This window comes from Cucurbita pepo, chromosome 1, assembly GCF_057944985.1.
Source record: "Cucurbita pepo subsp. pepo isolate OVF chromosome 1, ASM5794498v1, whole genome shotgun sequence".
Taxonomy (NCBI): domain Eukaryota; kingdom Viridiplantae; phylum Streptophyta; class Magnoliopsida; order Cucurbitales; family Cucurbitaceae; genus Cucurbita; species Cucurbita pepo.
In genome coordinates, this window is record NC_141798.1 from 20,253,902 (window position 1) to 20,279,487 (window position 25,586).

Genomic DNA, 25,586 nt, shown 5'->3' on the forward strand with positions numbered 1-25,586 from the left:
CGGTTATTATTATTATTATTTGCTGACTGACTGATATTGATATTACATAAATTACATAAATTGTAGTGAATATTACTATATGGTTTTTGTATAACAAAAATCTGTATCACCCACCTAAGTTATTAAGCAAAGGGGGCAAAATGAAAGCCACAGGTTCAACACAACAATGATTTCTTTTTCTTTAAGAGGGGGAAATGGAAGAACGTATAACAAAGATTGAGGAAAGCCAAAAGAAAAAACATCTAAAATCATTAGAAATGATTCACGCTAGGCCAGCAATCCTACCCAATTCCACCTGTTGTTCCTCAATTCTGCTCACTGCTCTTGTAAGATCCATGCTAGCAAAAGACATGTTATTAACTTTTCCAAGTCGCCTCTGCTTTATCTTCAATATCGCCTGCGAAACTTCGCTAATTAAAGGTCGTTTTCTCGGAACATTATGCAAGCATCTATGACCAATTTCAGCTAGCTTTCTTGCTTCTTCAAGGTTGTATTCTCCACCTAGTTGCTTATCAATTATCTCATCAATCCCATCAGGGCTCATTCCAGCCTGAAAATGTTGGTCTGAAAATCATGAAAATGTGTACTTCAAGGTAAAAAGTTATGTACTATGGAGGAAAAACTCACGAGATTGATATAATCCACTAAATTTTGGTGTGGATGAATGGCTGTGATTAGTTCAAAAATGATTATGCCGAAACTATAGACGTCGCTCTTCATCGTGAACTTGTTCGTAGCCATGTATGCCGGGTCTATGTAGCCGTATGTACCCTTCAGACCAGAATTCCGGCCATCAAAAACTTCTTCCTTTGATAGCCCAAAATCAGCAACCTATAACATGTGCATGAAAATGATGAATGGTAAATACAAAAAAATGGAATTTCTCACTCTCAAATAAAACCCCAGCCCTTAAAATCTATGGTGATCTCCAGTGTTCTTTAAATTCTTCGCATTCCTTGAGTGAGATATCAAACCATAAGAAATACTCTCAAGAACATACCTTAGCTCTCATTGTATGATCCAACAGTATATTGGCAGACTTCAAATCACGATGTATGACTGGCGGAACAGCCTGATCCAAGAAAATCTAGATGAATTATCCAACAAACACTTACTCCAATAAAGTAGGAACAAATGAGAAACTTAGAATACCCCTTCATGAAGGTACTCGACTCCGTGACAGATATCAAGAGCAATCTGTAGCCTCTCGTCCCAACTCAAGACACGATTTTCTGAATCTGAATGCATGTATACCATGAAAATCATATACAAAAAGTAAAAATCTTCAAGTTTCATGCTATAAATGCTAACATGGTTTCCACATTTACCAGAAAACATAAGATTGTACTTTCAGAAAATTTACAAACAAAGATATCTTTAAATGATTGATGAGCTTCAAACTTACTGTAAAGAAGATCGTCCAAACTTCCATTACTCATGAACTCATAAATTAGCATATGGCTTCCTTTATCAATGCAGTACCCCATCAAATTCACAAGATTACGATGATGCAATCTTCCTAGTAGACTTACCTACAGCAAACCAAACTATGGATATTAGTATAAAGTGTTCACTGGATCTACATAAAAGTCAATATAAAGAGTCCACAAGAGTAATTTAATGACATAATTAGTGGACAAAATTAAAGTAATAAATAGTTAACTTTATCTTGAATTTCTCCTCCCTTTAATGAGAAACCATCCTAGAGATATTTATGTTCTTAATATCTTTCTATGCACCTCGACTAATTTCACGGGATAACTATCCAACTCTAAAACATTCAAGTTCAGAAACTCTCATAACTTAGTTACAAACAAGTGATATCAACAGACATTACCCATCCTATATTGATACATGAGATTGGTAGGAAAAGAACATAGAATAACTACACGAGACGGCGGAAATGGAAACATGGCTAATATCCTCACCTCCGTTTGAAACTCTTTTTCACCCTGCTTGGAGTCTGATGCAAGCACCTTAACAGCTAGAACTGCTCCATTGGCCATCTTCGCTTTATAAACTGGACCATATGACCCTTGTCCCAAAAGCGTAGTGAAGTTCTCTGTAGCCTTCTGAATATCCCTGAAAAGTACGGGAAACAAGTGCATTAGATAACTTCACAGCTTGTCTCATGTCAAGTATTTAAAAATAAACACATAAACAAATAATTTCAGCATAAAACAACGCCCATATTAAATATTGTGTATACTTGTAAGGGTACTTCAGAACACCGGATGCTGAAGCAACGATGTCTTTGTGGTGATGACTCCTCCAAGGCGACCAGGAACCGTTATGAAGCGTTTCAGATCCCCGAAAAGCAACGGAACCAGAAAGAGATGCACTAAATTCAGTACTTGCATTCGAGCCATTCGTTCGAATCTGAATATTTTCTAAACTCCGTTCATCTGTACTTCGCCGAAGATACGCATTCTTTCGGTACCATCTGATGATATAAAATACCAGGATAGCAATTAAAATACCAAGTGCCAAACCAACAGATATGCCAATGATAACTAGATCAGCTTGATGACTCATTCTTTAGCCTCATTATATTCAGTCAGAGAAAACATCTTGCACAATGATAACTGAAGGTTAAGTTTACTGATCAGCAGCCTGCAAAATGTTTATGTAAAAGGCAAATGAAAAATGGAACGTCCAAATCCAATATTCAAGAATGATGATGAAATTCTCAAACAATAAACAACAGTTTGCTATATCACACATGGAAGGACAAGAATCATTCTTTTCATCCCACACATTGTCCTAATCTTTAGCCGCATTCTGTGATTCATATAATCCGTTCACGATCAATCATTTCATTTCATATTCCATAGGTTATGTAAATCACAATAATCTCTGTTTCTTTCATCAAATGTCAACGACTTTGCCAGAAGAAGTTGCTACTCACTAATCCATTTATTCGAACAAATGGGTATTCCTATAAACTCCAAATGAACTACACAAAAACTGTTATATTGACACAAGAAGCATCTAAACCTAGACTAGTGAATCAAATAGCAATACAGCACTGTTCCGGCGAAGTCGATCAATCGCCGATCATAGCAAGCAGGCAAAAGTACAGAAACAACGATAAAGCCAAATCCCATTAACCAGAACTTACAGAACTCCGAAAGAGGAGCGAAAACAAACGAAATTGATGAAATTAAGCAAAACCCTGAACAGACACGAACTCCTTAGACCTCGTCGGCTGAAGAACAGCGATCCCGGAATGAATTTCCTCGGTTGTGATGGTAATTTCCAGTTGGGTCAAAGATTAAATAGGAGCAAAGAGGACCCAGTCTAGAGAATGCAATTTGCAAAAAGAAAAGGGAAGCGGAGGCGAATGGGATATTAGAGAATTCGTATTTGGTGGGAACCCAAATCCCATTGGTCCAATAATTTATGTCACAATCACAACACAGATCAGCCGTCATTACTCTCGTCTTCTTCTATCACTGTTCCTTCGTATGCACCCTCCTATCGTATGCAAACTACTTCTGACTTTTCCTTTTGAGTTTGAATTTTTTTATAATACTTTATTCAGTAATATTTAAATTCAACATATTCATTACAGTTTGCAACTTCCAATATAAATTCATATATTCGATTAATAATATGGGTTCTCTTTAGATTCTCCAAACTCCGACTACGATCGCCAACTTCATCAGCCATCTGATTAGGCGGCGGCTGGAGACATGGGGGAGGACGGCATCTGACGCCAAGAGCGGCGGAGGACGGCAGAGGAAGAGATGGGTGATGATCAGAAGAAATGATTTGGGTATGTTGGTGAAGAGAAGAAGGCGTCGGCGCTCGTTTAATTTTATTTTTAATAGAAAATTCATAAATTGAATATAGACTTAATGAACACTAATAAAAATTAAGAAACTAAATTAATATAAATTTAAAGGTTAAGAGAGTAATTTTAATTATTTTATTATTTGTCACTATTTAATGTTTATTTAATTAATAAGAAATATAGTCAAATCAAATCAAGACTTATTTAATTAATCATTATTTATTTGGCTTATTGTTAAGTTACTTTAATTTTCTTTTGAATTTATTGTTTGAAAAAGTTGCGAAATGATTTTGAGGTAAAAGAAAGAGTATATAAATACATATATGAATATGGCAAAATCAAATCTTAAAAAAGATTACTAATTTCAAAATTTTATATTTACTATTACTTCCCATATGAACTAAAATAATATTGTTTAATTTAAAAAAAAAATATAATTTAGAAAAATATTTGAAAGGAAGTAACTAGTTAAGAACTTATACAAATATTAAAAATTACTTAATTAAATAATAATTGAGTTAAAACATAAATTTTATTTTTTTTAAAAAAAATAAAAAAATAGAAAAATAAAATGTAATTAAGAAGAAAAAGAGTTATTTTTTAACCCACCACCATGCTTGTTTCTTCTAAAGATTGAACCTTCAAACAAAGTACACAATGATCTCGCCTTGTTTCAGAACATACAAAACTAACTTAAGTTCATTTCAAATAATCTTTTTCAAGATTTGATGAGTACCAAACAATTTCAAGATTTATTGAAAATGTATAAGCTAAATTTTGGACATTTGAGACTATATGAACTAAAATAGTATCAAACACAAAGCATGTTTGCTCATATACCACCGTTAACTATATTTTTTAAAAATTTTGAAAATTTAAGGGTATATGAAAAATAAATAAAGAAAGTAGGTACTGCTGGAAACTAGAAAATAGTAGCTTGAAGTATTATGAGCGTAGCCATATATGCCTTCCTATATTCACATTCATTATTGACCACCAAACAGTGTTCATGTCAAAGAAATTCCAGAATAATGTATGCACAAATTTGTGTTAGAGCTAAAGTGAGAGGTACCTCTTTGCCACACATGATATCCTTGCCAGTGGGAGATAGCCATTTTAATTTGGTAGATAGAAGAAACCATCACCTACATAAAAACGAGAGAGCTGGAGTAGGTGAGTGGAGTTCAGGAGGGATTCGAAGTGTTGTTTAATAGCTATGAATCTTCATTCTAGCAAATAAGCAAGCACGCACCTTCAAGGATAGGCCTGTATACCACCAGTATATGTTGCCCCGATCCTTCAGCCGATCCTTCAGCCTATGTAGAAACATAGAACATCTAAATATTAAAGAAACAGAAACAACACTAGAACACATTTTATTGATACAACATTTTTCACTGGATTCCAAATACCTATCACAAACTCGTCTTCATGATTTCCACCATCAAGCTTCACTTGCTTCATCTGATTCATACGAACGAAGATAGCCACCCAGGAGGCAAACTCTTTTGTCTCTTGTCCAACCAAGTCCTATATTCACATAAATGTGGCATACTATGTAAGAGAACAGAAAACATATTTCGATTTCTCAAAACACGAGCTCATTTCAAATGGAGATTAAGCTACGTTGATAAAGAGAAGCAACTAAAAGTCATCAGAAACTATATAACTTCCAACAATGCCTTCTGCGAAACGGAATTAAGATCAAACCTCAAATCTCTCAATTCCAACCACAGAACTCCAAATGCATCTCTCCGAGATAGCGCGCACATTCTAGTCTAGTGTAAACAGAGATAAGGAAGAGAGATGGAAAGAGGTTTGAAGAACCAGAACAGCGGAGTAGTACCGACACGGCGAATCCTGCATTTGAGAATGGCCATGGAATCGGCAAAAGGGTGAGAATCGTCGCGGGTGAAAGTGAGTGCGTTCTTCAGAACCAAGGTAAGATCTTGAGCCATAACCTCAATAGTTGAGATTCCAGCGTGAGTTTAAATCTGTCTATAAAAGATATGAGACTCTGTATGACCATTTGCAAAAATCATGTTTAAGGCATCAATCATGTATGACCATTTGCAAAAATCATGTTTAAGGCATCAATCATGTAATATAAACTTCAAGGAAAATGTGAAGAAAATGTTGTTCAAATTATCTTTGCCATTCAAGCCACATTAAAGAAGAATCAAACTTTATTTATTTTTAGATGGTTACAAATTTTGGGTGGATGATAATTTAGAGCTACGTGTTTTATGTATTTTAAGGCTTATTTACATGGTGGCTAATTATATAGGTGGCTAATTATGCTCATCAAATAGGACAATTGTTACTTGGAGTGCATTAGGGAAGTTTTAATTATGAGGTTATATAAAAACATGTATTATTAATTATGAGGCTATATAAAAACATGTATTATGTTATTTTTATAAAAGGAAGTAGTCATTGTGTTTTTCTTTTTTTTTTACCCATTACTAAATTTCGTTGCAATTATATATATAGTTTAGGTTGTATATTTAGTGGAGTGATTCGAATCTCAAATAAGTAAGATTTCAAGGAAAGAACATTTGTTTGAGAACTTGAGTGATTCTAAACATGCAACCTAAACTAGAATTGCAAATAAACTTAGTCATTGGTTTAAAAAAAAAACACAAATGCTTATTTTTACTGCATTTTCCAAGCCTCTTGTACAAAAATAAAATAAGATACATGGCGTTATATAGCCACAAATGCTTATTTTTTTCCTTTTTCTTTTGGATAATCACCCCTTGAGGGTCTAGTCTATTCAATCTATAGGCCAAAAATTACGAAGATTCTTATGGCATAAGAAATCTTATACCAAACTTCTCCAAGAATTCTCTATTCTTAGGTCTTAATTTCTGCCGTCCAACACATATCCTCCATCGACCACACAAGATGTATCTATTATGCTTTTATGTAACTCGGTTTCGCTCCTTCACTTTGAATATGTGAGATAACTTTACCTATTTATCTTATTTAGTAATCTGAATCTCGTAAACTAGGCTTCGATTACAATGATGTTGGTGTGTTTTTGAACAAAAGACTCTATTACGCTTTTATGTAACTCGGTTTCGCTCCTTCACTTTTGAATATGTGAGACAACTTTACCTATTTACCTTATTTAGTAACCTGAATCTCGTAAACTAGGCTTCGATTACAATGATGTTGGTGTGTTTTTGAACTAAAGACTCTATTCCCTGACCGGAACCTTTAACTCTACTCTATTATCTTCCTCTTCTTCTTAGTGATAATCTAAGGGTGACTCGAGAAGGAAGCTATCAATTTCGTCATCATAAGAAAGTACCTCGTTTCGTCATCATAATACTTTATTCACTTGCCATATAGATCATTCCAATAAAGTACCCAATTTCATTATCACAATACTTCATTTACATGTCACAAATTAAACCTCATTAGACAAATACTACAACAAATATTATTTTAGATCCAAGGAATGGCAAGAAATCATCAATCAAAAATTGAATTCCAATCTCATACTTTAACAAAAAAAAAAAATTCTTGTATCCAAACTTATCTATCTTCCGTCCTTTTATAATAAACCATTAAACTAAAAAAGTTCAGAAGATCGTCGATTATCAAAAAGTTGAGTCTAATTTCGTACTTTAACCCACAATTCTCTTATCCAAACTTATTTTCCTTCCTTACATACATAACTATGAGACTCGAAAGATTCAAAAGATGGTTCATTATCTAACTTAAAAGACAAAATACAAATCAACTTTTCTTTATCACCAATTAAGCAAATTCCTTTTTTCTAATGCTACCTTCCTTAAAACTTCTCGGACCTCTTTTTGTGATCCTTTGTAACTCGATTCCAACAATTCTTCGCTTTTCAATTGTCTTTGATTCAAATTCTTTCATACTTCTTATGTCATATGATATCTTAGAACTTAGATTCCAACCCTTCCTCATTTTTTAATAGTCTATTAAAAAATATAGTCCTGCATTTACTATACTAGCGCATTGAAAATCTCTTCCTTTGATCCATTAACCTTCCTTGGTCTCTTAATCCATTTTTCGGATCCCTCAAATCTTTTTTGGGCACCTTAAACTTACCCGAGTATCTTAATCTTACTTGGGCTCTTACAAATTCTCCCCCTCTTAAAAACTTGCATCCTCGAAAGTTCACTTTTCTTACCATGCATTGGTGGAGTACTTGGTCTTAGTTATGTCCTTCCAAGTTCCTTGAGGATCCTTGCATGGGTTTTTCCTTCTCCGACATGTTTTTCTAATTTTCCCTTGTGGCCTTTTGTCATGCCTTAAGGTCATGCATTTATTCTAGTATTTACTTATTCCGGTATTTGTTATTCTTGACAGTCTTCTTCAGATCCTTTCTTGAGATCACAAGTCTTTCTTAGTCATCCTTGTGTTTTTCCATATATCTTGGAGCATAGTTCCTTCCTCGTATCCAACAACTTTTGACTTCATAATCAACCTTGTTCCTTCACAGTTGTATTTTAGAGACCTCTCTTGTTCCTTCTTGTACAATGGTGGGTTTTAAGGTCTCAAGTCTCCTTGGAGTAAATACTATTTCTTTTTCAAACCTTTTTCAAAAGCTTGAATCCTTAAAATTTCTTGCCCGACATTGAAAATCTCTTCCTTTGGCCCATTAACCTTCCTTCGGTCTCTTAATCCTTTTTTTGGATCTCTTAAAACTTTCTTAGGCACCTTAAACTTACCCTAGTATCTTAATCTTACTTGAGCTCTTACAAAGTCTCCCTCTCTTAAAAACTTTTGTCCTCGAATTTCATACCATGCATTGGGGGAGTACTTGGTCTTAGTTATGTCCTTCTAAGTTCCTTGAGGGTCCTTGCATCGATTTGTCCTTCTCCGACATATTTTTCTATTTTGCCCTTTGTGGCCTTTTGTCCTACCTTAAGGCCATGAACTTGAGTCTTTTTGAGTCTTTTTTAGCCATCCTTGTGTTTTTTCTTATATCTTGGAGCATATTTCCTTCCTTGTACCCAACAAGTTTTGACATAATCAACCTTGTTCCTTCAATGTTGTATTTTAGAGACTTCTCTCATTCCTTCTTGTACAAGGCTTATTCGTGGGTTTTCGGGTCTTACGTCCGTCTTTCATTGGAGTAAATACTATTTCTTTTTCAAACCTTTTTCAAAGGCTTGAATCCTTATAAGTCCTTGCTAGGGCATTGAAAATCTCTTCGTTCGGCCCATTAACCTTCCTTGGGTCTCTTAATTCATTTTATGGATCCCTTATAAATTTCTTGGGCACCTTAAACTTACCCGAGTATCTTAATCTCTCTTGGCCATCCTTGTGTTTTTCCTTATATTTTGGAGCATATTTCCTTCCTGGTACCCAACAAATTTTGACATAATCAACCTTGTTCCTTTAGAGACTTATTGGTGGGTTTTCAGGTCTTGCGTCAGTTTTACCTTGGAGTAAATACTATTTCTTTTTCAAACCTTTTTCAAAGGCTTGAATCCTTATAATTCCTTGCTAGGGCATTGAAAATCTCTTCCTTTGGTCCATTAACCTTCCTTGGGTCTCTTAATCCATTTTTCGGATCCCTCAAACCTTTTTTGAGCACCTTAAACTTACTCGAGTATCTTAATCTTACTTGGGCTCTTACAAATTCTCCCCTCTTAAAAATGTTTGGTCCTCGAAAGTTCACTTTTATTAACATGCATTGGAGGAGTACTTGGTCTTAGTTATGTCCTTTCAAGTTCCTTGAGGGTCCTTGCATCCATTTGTCCTTCTCAAACATGTTTTTCTAATTTGCCCTTGAGGCCTTTTTCTAATTTGCCCTTGAGGCCTTTTGTCATGCAGTAAGACCATGTACCTAGTCTTTTTTAGCCATCTTTGTGTTTTTCCATATATCTTGGAGCATATTTCCTTCCTTGTTCCCAACAAGTTTTTACATAAACAACCTTGTTCCTTCAAGGTTGTATTTTAGAGACTTCTCTTGTTCCTTCTTGTACAAGGCTTATCGGTGGGTTTTCGGGTCTTAAGTCCGTCTTTCCTTGGAGTAAATACTATTTCTTTTTCAAACCTTTTTCAAAGCCTTGAATCCTTATAATTCCTTGCTAGGGTATTAAAAATCTTTTCCTTTAGCCCATTAACCTTCCTTCGGTCTCTAAATCCTTTTTTTGGATCCCTTAAAACTTTCTTGGGCACCTTAAATGGACCCGAGTATCTTAATCTTTCTTAGGCTCTTACAAATTCCCCCTCTTAAAAACTTTCGTCCCCGAAAGTTCACTTTTATTACCATGTATTGGGGGACTACTTGGTCTTAGTTATGTCCTTCCAAGTTCTTTGAGGGTCCTTGCATCGATTTGTAGTCTTTTTTCGCCATCTCTGCGTTTTTCCTTATATCTTGGAGCATATTTCCTTCCTTGTACCCAACAAGTTTTGACATAATCAACCTTGTTCCTTCAAGGTGGTATTTTAGAGACTTCTCTCGTTCCTACTTATACAAGGCTTATTGGTGGGTTTTTGGGTCTTAAGTCCGTCTTTCCTTGGAGTAAATACTATTTCTTTTTCAAAACTTTATCAAAGGCTTGAATCCTTATAATTCCTTCCTAGGGCATTGAAAATCTCTTCATTTGGCCCATTAACCTTCCTTCGGTCTCTTAATCCTTTTTTTTTTGTCCCTTAAAATTTTCTTGGGCACCTTAAAAGGACCCGAGTATCTTAATCATACTTGGGCTCTTACAAATTCCCCCCTCTTAAAAACTTTCGTCCTCGAAAGTTCACTTTTATTACCATGCATTGGGGGACTACTTGATCTTAGTGATGTCCTTCCAAGTTCCTTGAGGGTCCTGGCATCGATTTGTCCTTCTCAAACATTTTTTTCCAATTTGCCCTTGAGGCCTTTTGTCATGCGGTAAGACCATGTACGTCTTTTTTAGCCATCTTTGTCTTTTTCCTTATATCTGGGAGCATATTTCCTTGTAACCAACAAATTTTGACAAAATCAACCATCTTCCTTCAAGGTGGTATTTTAGAGACTTCTCTCGTTCCTACTTGTACAAGGCTTATTGGTGGGTTTTTGGTGATAAGTCCGTCTTTCCTTGGAGTAAATACTATTTCTTAGTCAAAACTTTTTCAAATACTTGAATCCTTATAATTCCTTGCTAGGGCATTGAAAATCTTTTCCTTTGGCCCATTAACCTTCCTTCGGTCTCTTAATCCTTTTTTTGGATCCCTTAAAACTTTCTTGGGTAGCCGAGTATCTTAATCTTACTTGGGCTCTTACATAATCCCCCCCTCTTAAAAACTTTCGTCCTCGAAAGTTCACTTTTATTACCATGCATTGGGGGAGTGCTTGGTCTTAGTTATGTCCTTCCAAGTTCCTTGACGGTCCTTGCATCGATTTGTCCTTCTCCGACATATTTTTCCAATTTGCCCTTGTGGCCTTTTGTCCTGCCTTAAGGCCATGTACTTAAGTTTTTCTTGGTCATTCTTGTGTTTTTCCTTATATCTTCAGAGCATATTTCTTCCTTGTACCCAACAAGTTGTGACATAATCAACCTGGTTCCTTCAAGGTTATATTTTAGAGACTTCACTTGTTCCTTCTTGTACAAGGTTTATTGGTGGATTTTTGGGTCTTAAGTCCGTCTTTCCTTGAAGTAAAATACTATTTCTTTTCAATACCTTTTACAAAGTCTTGAATCCTTGTAATTCCTTGCTAGGGCATTGAAAATCTCTTCCTTTCGCCCATTAACCTTCCTTCGGTTCCTTAATCCTTTTTTTGGATCCCTCAAAACTTTCTTGGGTACCTTAAACTAACCCGAGTATCTTAATCTTACTTGGGCTCTTAAAAATTCTCCCCTCTTAAAAACTTTCGTCCTTGAAAGTTCACTTTTATCACCATGCATTGGGGGAGTACTTGGTCTTAGTTATGTCCTTCCATGTTCCTTGAGGGTCCTTGCATCGATTTTTCCTTCTCCGACATATTTTTCTAATTTTCCCTTGTGACCTTTTATCCTCCCTTAAGGTCATTTACTTAAGTCTTTCTTGGCCATCCTTGTGTTTTTCCTTATCTTGGAGCATATTTCCTTCTTCGTACCCAACAGTTTTGACATAATCAACCTTGTTCCTTCAAGGTTGTATTTTAGAGACTTCTCTTGTTCCTACTTGTACAAGGCTTATTGGTGGGTTTTGGGGTCTTAAGTCCGTCTTTCCTTGGAGTAAATACTATTTCTTTTTCAAAACTTTTTCAAATGCTTGAATCCTTATAATTCCTTGCTTGGGCATTGAAAATCTCTTCCTTTGGCCCATTAACCTTCCTTCGGTCTCTTAATCATTTTTTTGGATCCCTTAAAACTTTTTTGGGCACCTTAAACGGTCCCGAGTATCTTAATCTTACTTGGGCTCTTACAAATTTTCCCCTCTTAAAAACTTTCGTCCTCGAAAGTTCACTTTTATTGCCATGCATTGGGGGAATACTTGGTCTTAGTTATGTCCTTTCAAGTTCTTCGAGGGTCCTTGCATCGATTTGTCCTTCTCAAACATGTTTTTCTAATTTGCCCTTGAGGCCTTGTCATGCTGTAAGACCATGTACTTAAGTCTTTTTTAGCCTATCTTTGTCCTTTTCCTTATATCTTGGGGCATATTTCCTTCCTGATACCCAACAAATTTTGACAAAATCAACCCTGTTCCTTCAAGGTGGTATTTTAGAGACTTCTCTCGTTCCTACTTGTACAAGGCTTATTGGTGGGTTTTTGGTGATAAGTCCGTCTTTCCTTGGAGTAAATACTATTTCTTAGTCAAAACTTTTTCAAATACTTGAATCCTTATAATTCCTTGCTAGGGCATTGAAAATCTTTTCCTTTGGCCCATTAACCTTCCTTCGGTCTCTTAATCCTTTTTTTGGATCCCTTAAAACTTTCTTGGGTACCTTAAACGGACCCGAGTATCTTAATCTTACTTGGGCTCTAACAAATTCCCCTCTCTTAAAAACTTTCGTCCTCGAAAGTTCACTTTTATTACCATGCATTGGGGGACTACTTGGTCTTAGTTATGTCCTTCCAAGTTCCTTGAGGGTCCTTGCATCGATTTGTCCTTCTCAAACATGTTTTTCTAATTTGCCCTTAAGGCCTTTTGTCAAGCCGTAAGACCATGTACTTGAGTCTTTTTTAGTCATCTTTGTCTTTTTCCTTATATCTTGGATCATATTTCTTTCCTGGTACCCAACAAGTTTTGACATAATCAACCTTGTTCCTTCAAGGTTGTATTTTAGAGACTTCTCTTTTTCCTTCTTATACAAGGCTTATTGGTGGGTTTTCGGGTCTTAAGTCGGTCTTTCCTTGGAGTAAATAGTATTTCTTTTTAAACCTTTTTCAAAGGTTTGAATCCTTATAAATCCTTGCTAGTGCATTGAAAATCTCTTCGTTTGGTCCATTAACCTTCCTTGGGTCTCTTAATCCATTTTTCGGATCCCTCAAACCTTTCTTGAGCACCTTAAACTTACCCTTACTTGGGCTCTTACAAATTCTCCCCCTCGTAAAAACTTTCGGAAGTTCACTTTTCTTACCATGCATTGGGGAGTACTTGGTCTTAGTTATGTCCTTCCAAGTTCCTTAAGGGTCCTTGCATCGATTTGTCCTTCTCAGACATGTTTTTCTAATTTGCCCTGGTAGCCTTTTGTCCTGCCTTAAGGCCATGTAATTAAAGTCTTTCTTGGCCATCCTTGTGTTTTTCCTTATATCTTGGAGCATATTTCCTTCCTAGTACCCAACAAGTTGTGACATAATCAACCTTGTACCCAAAATGATTGGAAGACCTTGGGTGCAGTGTAGCCTTATTAGATCACACCTCTGTGTACAATTTTTTGTAATTACCAAAATCTTATTTTGTTTGATTGGAATATCTTTTTGGGTCAATTGGGCACCTTTTGGGGATATGACACCCGTTCCTTTTAAACAATTTTTTAGGTCTTTTTTTGCCTGATTTGAGCACCTCTATAGGTCAATTGGGTTCCTCTGGGGATGGTTTTCTAGTGTTCCGGGGATGGTTTTCTAGTGTTCCTCTTGTATTCTTTTATTTGATCTTCATGAAAGCTTCACCTTCATTTTTTTAATGAAAAAAGATCCATTCATAACTACCTAAAAAGCTCATTAAACAAAAGATGTAATTTAATTCCTTACTCATGAACCTCTTTCAACTTTAACATTCATTACAATCCTTTATTGTAGTTTAATCATTTACTCTTGAAATAAAAACATGATATCAGAAGCACCAAGAACATCAAAAAAAGAAAAACAAAGACATAATAAAAGTTAAACATAGGAATCTAACCTTATTAGAACCACAACATTGACAAAATGTAATTCCTGTGAGAACCAGATCGGACATATGGTAGTTCATGATGTCAAATAGAAAATTTCTTACGTGGAGTGTTTAAAGTAGCAATTGAAGTTGGATTCCTTGTACATGACCTCAACTTATTATCCATCTATGTCCACCATTTCCATCTGAAAATTTTACAACACAGTTACTAAAGTAAATCTTCTACATTAAAACCAATGAGATATGGATAATTTAAAACCATTAAAAGTGGTATATTTTGTTAAAGTTTGACCCTAATTCTAGCTTGTTTGTGAATAGAATAATCTAAAATAAATTTACATGATCCATATTTGATAGGCCAATCTATAACTCTAGTGCACGGAGTTAAATAAGCACCAAATATCAACTTTGAAAATTTTGAATCAAGAATTAACTTATTTTATTGTATATGCATAAAATAATCTAACATGGTTTATCGTGAATAATTTTTTAGTGTTATTCAATTTCCAAATCTCATTCACAACATTTTTTCAACTTGTCGGGTGACTGGCAACCAATATAATAATGTCCAATGAAGCAAGCTAGTAAGACAAAAACTTCTAAAGAAACCATAGAAAACATACTTTCTCAAATTCACTCCCCTCAGAAGCTTACCTCTTTTTAGACTCTGCACCAAATTCTTTCTTAGACTCTGCCTTTTCCTCTTCAGCTGACCAAACTCCTTCTACCTTTAAGAAAAAAGTATTGTAACTTAATCAGAGGATGTTATCATGCTATATATGTCATATATGATTAACATACAAAATTTTAAAGTTAACACCATTAAATAACAAGTCACAAAGATGCTAAAATGAGTATTGAGCCTTGTTGAGCAGCATTAACTTAAAAACTTACTAAAGCCACTACTTTTGTATCCTCAAGAGGATTACAAGAAGGATTTAAAAGGACTAACTAGTTGGTGCAGTTTTGTTACCAGGGGATTTTCGGCTTCCCATACTCAGAAAGAGGTGCCTAGTTCGGCGTCATTAGAAAGCTTTTTCAAAACAGAAACACTAGCTTCTAGGTTAGGTTATCCTCATAAATCTTGTCCTGCAAAATACAATTGCATATTTTAAAGGATGAATTTGAAAATATTCCAGATCAGTTGAAAATTGGAATGAAAATGATTAAATGTATAGGAAGAGAACTAGAATAACTCACCCATTGCTTGTAGCAATCAACATTTTGCGTCAAACACCAAATGAAAACGTTAGTGGCTTCTCCAGATAGCTCTGAAACACCTATTAATGGATATTCTCTCAGTCACTGTTGATATGCAAAAAGGTACCAAAAAAAAAAAAAAAAAATCGAAGTATCATACTTTCTCCTGCTGCTTTGGCAGCAAAACTAAATATCTTCTGTGAAACTTGTTTCAATGCTTTACTACCAGGAGAGCCAACAAGTGCAACCTCCTTCAAGGTTGGATAGATAGCCTCAAACCTTTCAGTAGCCTGCAAATAGTACAATGTCAAAAAAAAAAAAAAAAATTGCATATTGTTTTCAGCATATTAGATAACAGCAACAGTTCCCTTGACTATACCGACCTTCACTCTAGACTGGGGATTACAACTTCTACTACTAACTATGGGCAAAAGGTAATGTGCCCATGCATAAAGCCCTATTGCAAGATCTGCTTGACAAGCCTGACATGGGAATAAGGAAATCCAATATAAGAAGTATAAAAAAAGAAACTAAACATCAATGAATTATAAAACACATTAATATCAATTCACCTGAACTATCATCCAGACAAGTACTGGAAGCTTGTCCGAGTTTTCCCTTATTGATATCAATCTCAGGTTTTCTTCGTAATACCATTGCTAGGACGACTACAAATAGGGCAACCTGTTATGCAGTAATATATTAATTCTTGAATCATACAGAAAATTGTAGTATTATTATTACCATTATTAGGTATTGTAGTATCAATCTATGTGGGATTCCATTTCTTGCCGAAGATGGCTTTAACACTCTAATTTCGTCAAAGAAATAGATTTCCTAGGCTTTTCAGCCTCTTTTAGATCATCCTTAAAGTCCCTGCAGTACATTTTTGCTTTATAAATTTCCAGAAAACAAACAAGGTTGAAAACTAGTTAATAAACTTCAAATAAACAAACCACTGATACCTGAGATTTTGAGGAAGCATGTTGTGCTCCCTTTTTAGAGCATTTGGCACTAGCTTGTTGAGTCGCAAAGTCAGCAAGAATGCTATCTAAAGACCATAAAGCGAAAGAGTTGAGTGCCTCGAGAGAACGTTTATTAAGCCAATCAACTGACGCCCTATAGACATCCTCAGAAATATGAGAGGGGGATCTGCAAAAGAGTTTAATTAAAACAGAAAATTTGGAACTCAAGCCAAACCAACCTGTTGCAGGACTGTTATGTTTTCACCTGGAGCTGGAGCAATTACAGCACAGAAGAGGAAATTGGTAGCTCCCAATGTTGTAGCCATCTGCAGACCATCTCCTCTGTTTGCAAGTGCTCCCCAACAGATGAAGTTAGCATCAAGAAACTGCACTACTACCTCTGAACGCAGTGTCTCCTCACGGAAAGAGGGCGTAAATGGGTGATCTGGTGAATGTAGATACAAATGTCAATTTTCAAAATTTTATACTTATTGTTGGACGAGCTAGAAGACTGAAAGAGCTCTTTTTCATCTTTGAGATTAAGATAGAAGACTAGAAGAGTGGTTCTTGGTTTTCAATATTCAGCGTGTTTCCTAATTGAACTATGGATTAATGCAGTGAAAGCTATTTGATTAAAATTATAGATTTTAAGAAATCAAAGAATCGAATAAGCTCGTCTAAACTTGGTGTTCTCTCTCAAACTCATTTGTTCGATATTCGTTACAGGATATTTGCATTAACTGGAACGCCTTCTTATATCCTTTGTAGCTTCTTTTGACCCCTGGATCATTTTATTTTGTTCACTTGAATTATTTTTGTACCCCTAAATAAGAATAACCTCTGAAGTTCTCCAGTGAATTCCTAAATATGAATTTCAAACCCAGAACAGCGACCAAACTACGCATAAAATTAAAAGGCTGTAATGAAATTTTAAGGCAATCGGAGGAAGAGAGAGCAGAATTTTAAGACAGTCGGAGGAAGAGAGCAGAATTGTCACTGTACCCTTAAAATTTCAAACTCAGACCGGCGACCAAACTACCCGTAAAACTAAAAGATTGAGAACGAAATTTTAAGGCAATCGGAGGAAGGGAGAGCAGAATCATTACTGTACCCTTAAAATTTCAAACTCAAAACAGCGATCGAAGTACGCATAAACTAAAAGGCTGAAACGAAATTTGAAGGCAATCAGAGGAAGAGAGAGCAGAGTCATCATCACTGTACTTCACCTCTATTTTTCATCACCGAAACGAGGCGAGAAACTTCTTTCAATTCTGCTCTCTCTTCCTCCGATTGCCTGGTAACAATGTAGCGTTTGGTTTGGGCAGCGAACACTCAAAAGAGAAGAGGGCGTTGATGGAGCCTTGTAACTATCCAACGAACACTGAAAAGGGAAGAGGCCGTTGATGGAGCGCTCTGATTGTAGTGTGAGAATGTGCTGAAGAAGAGAGTGTGCGTGCGGGAGATATATATAAGCCCGAGTGAAATACGCGCACGCAGGGTCCGTGACAGCTGGCATCCGAGAATGGCGGGTAACGGCTCTGAAGACCGTTTTGACTTTGACCTTGGAAAACCGTCGACGATATGAACGTTGAAGCGCCGGAGAAAACAAATGAAAGAATTTTTTATTAATATTATCATCCTTCTTTCTAATTTCTTCTAATATATTAATTACTGGAAGTTTAATTCCCAATGAATAACAAACAACAATGTTAATCGGTAAACTAAGATTAATTGAGTTCAAATTTTGAATTTCATAATCTTCTTTCATACCAACATCAATTCTGAATTATCAACCTTCAGAGTTTTTTTTAATATTTAATTAAACTATTGAGATCAAAATTTAAAAATTTAAAATTATAGAGATTTAATCTAAAGTTTTTAATTAAATTCATTTTGATATTTCAGTTGTTTGGTTGATTTGGACAACCGATTTGATTCGGTTGGTACAAATAGGGATAATGAAAGTTTAAGATCGTAGATATCAATTAAATTTTTTATTTTTTATTTTTATGATTGAAATCAACACTAAATGAATAAATTTACTTTTAAATTTTATATATTTTATATATTTTGTCTGAAAGGTTTCAATAATACATTTACTATTAGTTCCAGTTTTGGACCGCAACCGTTCAATTTTTTTAAAAAAGTTGAAAAATACCTACGATTAGTACTATATTTTAAAAAATATGCATGAAATCTTAAGAGCAGCATTAACACTTTTAAACTTTTAAAAAATTCAATATAAGAACAAAAATCATCTATCGACACCTCATAAATTGTTTTTCAAACTATTTAATATTACTTTTTAAAGTTTATGAATATTTTTGAAACTAGTACCGAGTCGTCTCTCTTCTTCTTCTCAAGCTTAGCCAATCGCATAGTCTTCCCTCCCTTGTTTTTCTTCATCTTCTCTAGCCAGTTGCTACCTGAAAGCAGATGATTAATAATTGATATGAATCTCCAAAGTACAAACTAAACAGACCACACCAGGTAGAAAAAAGGGTATGAACTCAATGCTTTGCATTCATGAAGTTATGTCTAGGAGGTTGGCGTTGAGGGTCTCGTAGTCAATCTAAAGGTCTCTTCCTTCAGCTATGTTATTTGAATCCTTTTTAACACCATTCGGCATCTCTTCTCTAATCTCTCTCTATCCACCCTTTTCGTTAGTAAATACTCAAATCATCTCCTTCTTCCTAAACAGTTCTACCAATATCATGGGGAATTTTCTGCTGAAATTGTGATCCTGTTGCGTAATCAGAAACCCCCAGTATAATATGTAGAAAAGCAGAAGCGAAAAAGAGTTTATTTTTTAAGCTAATAATGAAATGAAGCATACCCTTTGTAACAATCAAGCATTTTCTTTAGTTCCTGTAAGCCAGTTTTTACACCTTATATAAGAATTTAAGAACACATTAAGAAACAGCAACATACAGATTCATAAAAACTGCAAAATATACCTCGAATAGTGAGTGCAAGAGACTTCCCAACTACGAAGATGATAAAGAAAACCCATAGAACTGTTCACTAGTTACTTAATTCTCCTGTATAAGCGTTTCACATTGGAAAAAGGGAATGAGAGCTTCAAATAAATAGACTCAAAATCAAGTTAAAGCTAGGATTTCGAAGCCCATCTCTTGTATCATATACATTCTTGATGCGTGCAGAACTTGAAATGCTCGTTAGAAATAAGTAAAATATAGAGGATTTGAAGACTTTTTTCCATTACCTAGCCCTATGGATTGTTTTCTTTTCATGCAAGCAAAGAAAAAGGTACAGATGGGGACCAGTGTTTACCTTCAATGATTCACAATTCAATGGCTTCCTAAGTCTGATGATGTAACGGGATTGATGCAAAATAAGCTGAATGATCCCAAATCCTCGGCAAAGTCGAGAGTTTTTCACCCAAGATGGTTTGGAGTATTCCAAAGAGGCCTGCGGTTTCCAAGATAATAACTCAAACTGGAGAGAACTTTGCCTTCTTGATCTATCTCCGTGCTACAATTACATTTGCTTTCCTTTCAACTTTGAGGTAACAGCATACTATGAATCAATGTGAAAAAAACAGTATCCTTGATGGCAACATAAGCTTGATCTTGCAGGCCATTTGGCACCTTATTAAGTGAACGACACCCTATTCTTTAGCTCAACTTCTTAAATAACCCCATCAGAACCTGTGCCTAAGGGATGGGGTGTATTAAGATGAGATGAAATCTGAAATTATTCAACTTTTTGAACCAGAGGGTAGTTCACACTGGTGAAATACTGGATTTCATCTCAGAAGGCAAGCTTCAATCTGTTGACAATATTAGTCCTAACAGTAATTAGTAATGATGAGGGGGGGAATCAAGACTTGAGACTTTTGAAGCCAATTAACATTAGATTTAAAAACATAGCAAGGGACAATATCTGGTTTGGTATAAGAGTTCCCGTTCGACTTGAAGAAATTGTCCTTTTTATAACGTCCTGAACAGATCGTACAAATCAATCATTTTACATTTGAGAAAATTTCTGAAGCCTATATATATGCAATGATCAAAACAATAATTTCGGTTTTCAACTCCAACCATAGAAGTTCGCCTGAAACCTCAGATTGTTAAGAACCTCTTGAAGCACTACGTTTAACTTGAGCAGCTAGTGACCAAGAACCAAACCCAGCACTGCAAGTTCCTGAAATTTGGCATTGACATTCTTGATCGTCATAGTTGAACTTTGAAGTCAGCAGCTCACAATAATATCTCAGATTGAACTGCAAGAGCAATGGAGCTAATTTCCATAGAGATAACTCGAACTGAACCTAAACCAACACATCTGAAAATACAAGCTTGGCTTCCATTCTTCCCAAATACCACCCACATATAGTTTTCTTGAATGCAGTTCATCCCATGCTCAAGCTAGCACGTCATTAAACCCATGCAAGGAAAGTCTTGGTTGAAACTATTCTTACTACTGCTAAACCTTGCAAACAAAATTGGCCTCCTAGAATTATGACCATGGAATGGAATTAATCCAGCAAACAGCAGAAGAAACTTAGATGATCGGCCAGTAATCACAAAGTGAGGAAACCATATACAAGGATGTGTACATGAAGAAGTCATGAAAAATTGTGCCTCAGATAAGAATGGATGTAATAAAGAATCATCAAGGAAAAAAAAAGAAGTCAGCTCAGAATACAGAAGCATCAAATCTTGGTTCATAAAAGCAGACCTGGCTGTTACATGACTGCAAAGCACAGCCAGCAATCCAAGACCATACTTTCTTATCAACATCATAAAGAAGACTCTTTCCTTGGTTCCAAGATGTAAAGCAGATCAGATTATCCTGTCCAAAGCACTCAAATCTCTCTGCCGATAACCTCAACAAAACACGAAAATATTTAGGTGGCATTCTACTAATCTCCACCCACATAATTTTTGCATGATCTAGTTCCCAAATTCTCATGCTTTGAAGAGTGCTATAAAGACCAATCCTTCCAACAAGAAATAGGCGCTTCTGTGTACCAGCAACCAAATACCCATCCAATAAAGAACGAGGGAACCTAGCAGGAATATGTTCCCAATAGCCTGTATCCAGCCGATACATCATTAAACCAAGCGGAGAAAGAGCTTCCAAGTATAATTTGGAATCACAATATGCCATCTTCGAGGAGCAGAGATTTACAGCAGGCATAGTTTGATGAAGTGACCAACGGTTCAGCTTTGAGTCATAAACTTCAGTGGGCAGGGACTTGTCACCATAAATATCACTAGTCGCTACGACTTTAAATGACCGATCAGTCCGATCAACAACCAAAATCAGCTGCCTCTGCTGATTATGGTGCATACTTGGCAAGGCCCTCCACTTTTGTGTGAGGGGATTGCATACCAAGGTTTTGAAAGTTAGTCCATCAAGCCCAGAAAAGCAAACAAGACCGCCAGATGAACCAACCAACCAGAATGCCCAAGGAGGCAAAAATGTGAATGGAATCTTATACCATGTTTTTAATGGCAAGCTGAAGACTGAGCATTGGGGGGTTTGAGAATTCTTCCAAAATGTGAGAAGACAAGGCCCATGTGAAGGCACTTGTGCATGAAATTTAAGAAAACTAGTATCTTGAAGTATAGAATTCCACTTTTTACAAACAGAAAGAAGCCTAAAGATTAAAAATGGAGGAACTCTAGCTAAGATCTCGTTTAACAAATCTTCAGGCAGCATCGCCCATATACCATCTTCCATTTGAACATCTGGATGGGATGCTTTACTAAATGTTGTAACTGTTTCCTCATCTAAACCACGAGGTTTGGTCTTTATAACCTTCTGCCTCGAAGGACTAGTGTTTCTGGATCCTGCCCTACCCAATGGACTAGTATTCCTCCCCCCACCTCCCAGGGGCGACACTTGTTCAGCAACCCTATTGTCTTCACGAACAACCCCACTTCCCAAAGATTTAGAATCAACAATTCCAGACCCAGATTGAGAAGATTCCCCAATCCCATCCATGGCGATGGTCTAATTCACAAAGTACACAACAAAACTCCCCTATGCACTCTAAATGCAGAACAGAATTCAATATCTTCACTCCAAAAGATCCAAAAATTCCAGGCGAAACAGCACCTTTCAACTTCGGATGTCAAAACCTATCTCCCAAAATCTCTACCAAGTGCACAGAATAATCAACCAGAACAATCGTTCCATTTCAAATTGAACAGAATAACAAAATGAAAACGAACCCAAACTTCATTCTATCAGATCCTTAGACAAGAGAATCAGTCACTGACCCAAATCAAAAAACGAAAACATTTAAGCCCAAATGAAACCTGACAACGCCGAACAGAAGCTTTGTCGGCAGAGATGAGGCTTCTACCAGGCTCCGCCATGAACAAAAACCTTCCTTAGAGCTCGAAGATTAGAAATCCGGCATCCAAATTAAGAGAAGGACCTGACGTTAAAGAGAACCCTGATTCTCTCCATTCTCCTTCCTTCCATTTTTCTCAAGCAAGTACTCGCCCGCTCTTTCTTCGGTTTTCTCCGCGAATATTTCTGGCGAATGATTTAAAATAAATAAGAAATATAATATAAATTGGAGGTTCAAATCCCCTATTCAGGTACGGTAATGAGTTCGTGAGATTGGATCCCCGCCGAATAAAAATATGCCACGTGGTTTATATTTGATCGACTCGGTGTGTTTTTATCTGCCTTCGTGCTTATCCAATTAAAGAAAATGCCACAAGAGAAATTATATTATTAAAACATAGTTTAATTTAAATTTGGATTCTTCTTAATAATCATTAATATAACTTTTAAATATTTTTAAATTTCTATCTTAAAACTAATAATCACATTACAATATTCTGGAATAGTTTATCGTTAAACTAGTGTGATGTGAAATTTTTATTTTTATTTTTATTTCAATACTAAAATTCGAAATTTTTGTTTATATTAATCCTTAATATCAAAATGATATTATTAAATATTATTAATTAAAAAAAATTATATCAGTTATGTTTTAAATGGCGAATAGTTTCAAATTTACTCTAAAAGTAATTTTTATTAAATCAAAAATAAACATCAACAATAACAAATAATAATCTGACGTGACATTATTTATAATTATATAAAGAAAATAAGATAATTGTCGTAGTTAAAAGATATTGTTCTATTCATTTACGTATAAATTTTTAGTACGACATTATTTATAATTATATAAAGAAAATAAGATAATTGTCGTAGTTAAAAGATATTGTTCTATTCATTTACGTATAAATTTTTACGTACTAACTGTCGCGTCAATTGATGTAAATGATGTTGCACATCTCTTATTTTCTATGTTTTATCTATTTTAACAATTTTCTCGAATATTTTTAATAAATTTTTACGTATTTTAATAATTTAAAAAAAATATATAGTTATGGAGTGAAGCATTTTAATTGAAAACATAGGTCTAAATCGGTTGTATTACATCTATGTCAATAATTTTTCTTATTAGTATTTGCTACAAGACACAAATGGTGAGATCTCACATCTACCTCTTCTTAACAAACATGACAATATCGGCTAATGGTGGACTTTGGCTATTATTAATGGTATCATAGTCAGACATCAGGCAGTGTGTTAGAAAGAACATTGGACCCCAAGGAGTGGAGCGGTGAGCCAACAAGGACATTGGGTCCCTAAGAGAGGGATTATCAGTTTTAGAACCTTGAGGAAAAATCCCAAATAAAATAATATCGACTAGCAGTAGACTTGTGTTGTTACACAAATGCATTATATTCGTCAAAACGAACTTAATTTAACGATAATTAACATGGTGATAACATTAGCGGTGAAAATTGATTTGGTATAATGTATAAAATAGGTGGAAGATGGAGGGGTTTTGCAGCGAAGGACAATACAGAAAAATAATGTATATTCCAATGGAGATAGGGCAGAAGGAAATGAATTGAATGGCAGAGACATAGCAGTAAACCACGCTCAGGAACAGTATTATTGTCACAACCACACATTGGTAGCAACTATTATAAAGCATCTCCGCAGAGCTATGTTTTCTGCCCTTAGTACCATGTGTATTAAAACCGGTTTCCTTAGCGGGATACAACGATTAATATAACGTTAGCTTTTTAATGCAAAATAATAAGTTCGAAAATGACAATTTTCAAATCGAGACAGTGACACCCGAGTAAAAAAATCGAGTTTCGTGCTGATAGATGCATTTTAAGATTATGAAACTGACTACGATATGTTAGAGGCCAAAGCGAACAATATCTACTAGCTACTTATGCTGTTACACATGTTTTGTGGGGTGCCAACAAAAAAGAGGTAGATTGTGAGATCCCACGTTGTTGGAGGGAGTAACAAACCATTCCTTAGGAGAGGGAAACAAATTCTCTCCCTGACAAACACATTTTAAAATCATGAGATTGACGATAATAAATAATTTATCAGTTTCTGAGTTTATGTAAGACAAAAAAAATTGAAGGGGCGGGGACATATCAATGAAACGACAGCCATTTGCCAGCCTTATCCCAGCATCCAAACACCACCAGTACGGCCGTTCCCCCACATAATCACACTACCAAACAAATGCCAATTCCAAACTAATCCCAAATTCAAAAAGATAAAAAAGTAAATAATAAATAACAATTTACTCCGCCTTATAATTATTAAATTAACAATTTAATTCAAGTTAAATGTCGCGTTTCCTTCTGTAATTAAAGTAGGATATCACAATCTATCTTCTTAAAAATTTAACGTCCTCGTTGGCACATCGCTCGGTAACTAACTTTGATATCATTTGTAATATTCCAAACTCATCATTAACAGATGTTATTATATTTACGTTTTTTCTCAAAATTTTAAAACACGTATACTAGATAGAGGTTTCCACACCTTTATCAAGTTTTGTTTCTCTCGCCGACTAACATGGGATCTTTTTAGGCTATTACCTGAGGTATATTTTGATAATCGCTTCCTTATAAAAGATACAAAAGGTTCATTCCAAAAGGCACGTTGTCATACATTTTCTCGCATTGGTCCGTTAGCTGATCGAAGCTTAACTCAAATGACCTCATTAGGACACCCCTGGAATCACACGTTAACAAGTCTAATATGTAACAATTTTACGAACTTTCGTAAAGATTTAGTCGGTGCATTTTTAGATTCAGATGGATATATATATAATTTTTTTTTTTTTTGATAAATACTCGAACAAATTAGTTAAATTCAACAACCTTACAAATTTTTTTTTTAGTTAAACATGGAAAAAACTATAATTGTAAATAAAAATAAATAATTAAATTACTAAGATGGAAAGAATTAACCGTACTTCAACGAGAGTGTACGAACCAAAGTATTTTTGAACTTTT

The 25,586-nt window shown here is 35.3% G+C and overlaps 2 protein-coding genes and 1 long non-coding RNA gene across 4 annotated transcripts; all 3 read right to left on the minus strand.

Annotated features, from left to right (window-relative positions):
- Positions 1-154: 154 nt before the first annotated feature.
- On the minus strand, positions 155-17,710 carry LOC111795252 (calcium/calmodulin-regulated receptor-like kinase 2). Of its 2 annotated transcripts, XM_087122827.1 has the most exons (22): positions 17,475-17,710; positions 16,488-16,693; positions 16,249-16,402; positions 16,028-16,159; positions 15,856-15,951; positions 15,667-15,765; positions 15,444-15,573; positions 15,284-15,363; positions 15,057-15,172; positions 14,738-14,811; positions 14,186-14,268; positions 5,643-5,794; positions 5,209-5,326; positions 5,049-5,112; positions 4,869-4,941; positions 2,210-2,613; positions 1,929-2,082; positions 1,406-1,532; positions 1,153-1,238; positions 1,001-1,072; positions 628-831; positions 155-550 (listed from the first exon to the last, which is right to left on the minus strand). In XM_087122827.1, exons 16-22 carry the CDS (start codon positions 2,533-2,535, stop codon positions 263-265), a joined length of 1,257 nt encoding a protein of 418 aa, XP_086978953.1. In that variant the 5' UTR covers positions 2,536-2,613; positions 4,869-4,941; positions 5,049-5,112; positions 5,209-5,326; positions 5,643-5,794; positions 14,186-14,268; positions 14,738-14,811; positions 15,057-15,172; positions 15,284-15,363; positions 15,444-15,573; positions 15,667-15,765; positions 15,856-15,951; positions 16,028-16,159; positions 16,249-16,402; positions 16,488-16,693; positions 17,475-17,710; the 3' UTR covers positions 155-262. The 2 variants fall into 2 exon arrangements, with proteins under 2 accessions (XP_086978953.1, XP_023533335.2); XM_023677567.2 differs by lacking the exons at positions 4,869-4,941; positions 5,049-5,112; positions 5,209-5,326; ... (10 more) ...; positions 16,488-16,693; positions 17,475-17,710 and adding an exon at positions 3,122-3,828.
- An 814-nt stretch (positions 17,711-18,524) lies between these two features.
- Positions 18,525-22,762, minus strand: LOC111777928 (uncharacterized). The gene is made up of 2 exons (XR_002812455.2): positions 22,542-22,762; positions 18,525-18,674 (listed from the first exon to the last, which is right to left on the minus strand). It is a non-coding gene; the product is annotated as an uncharacterized LOC111777928 (long non-coding RNA).
- LOC111777912 (F-box/kelch-repeat protein At5g15710-like) lies at positions 20,184-22,546 on the minus strand. The gene has a single exon (XM_023657641.2). The coding sequence runs from the start codon at positions 22,222-22,224 to the stop codon at positions 20,911-20,913; it is 1,314 nt and encodes a 437-aa protein (XP_023513409.2). The 5' UTR covers positions 22,225-22,546; the 3' UTR covers positions 20,184-20,910.
- Positions 22,763-25,586: the final 2,824 nt, after the last annotated feature.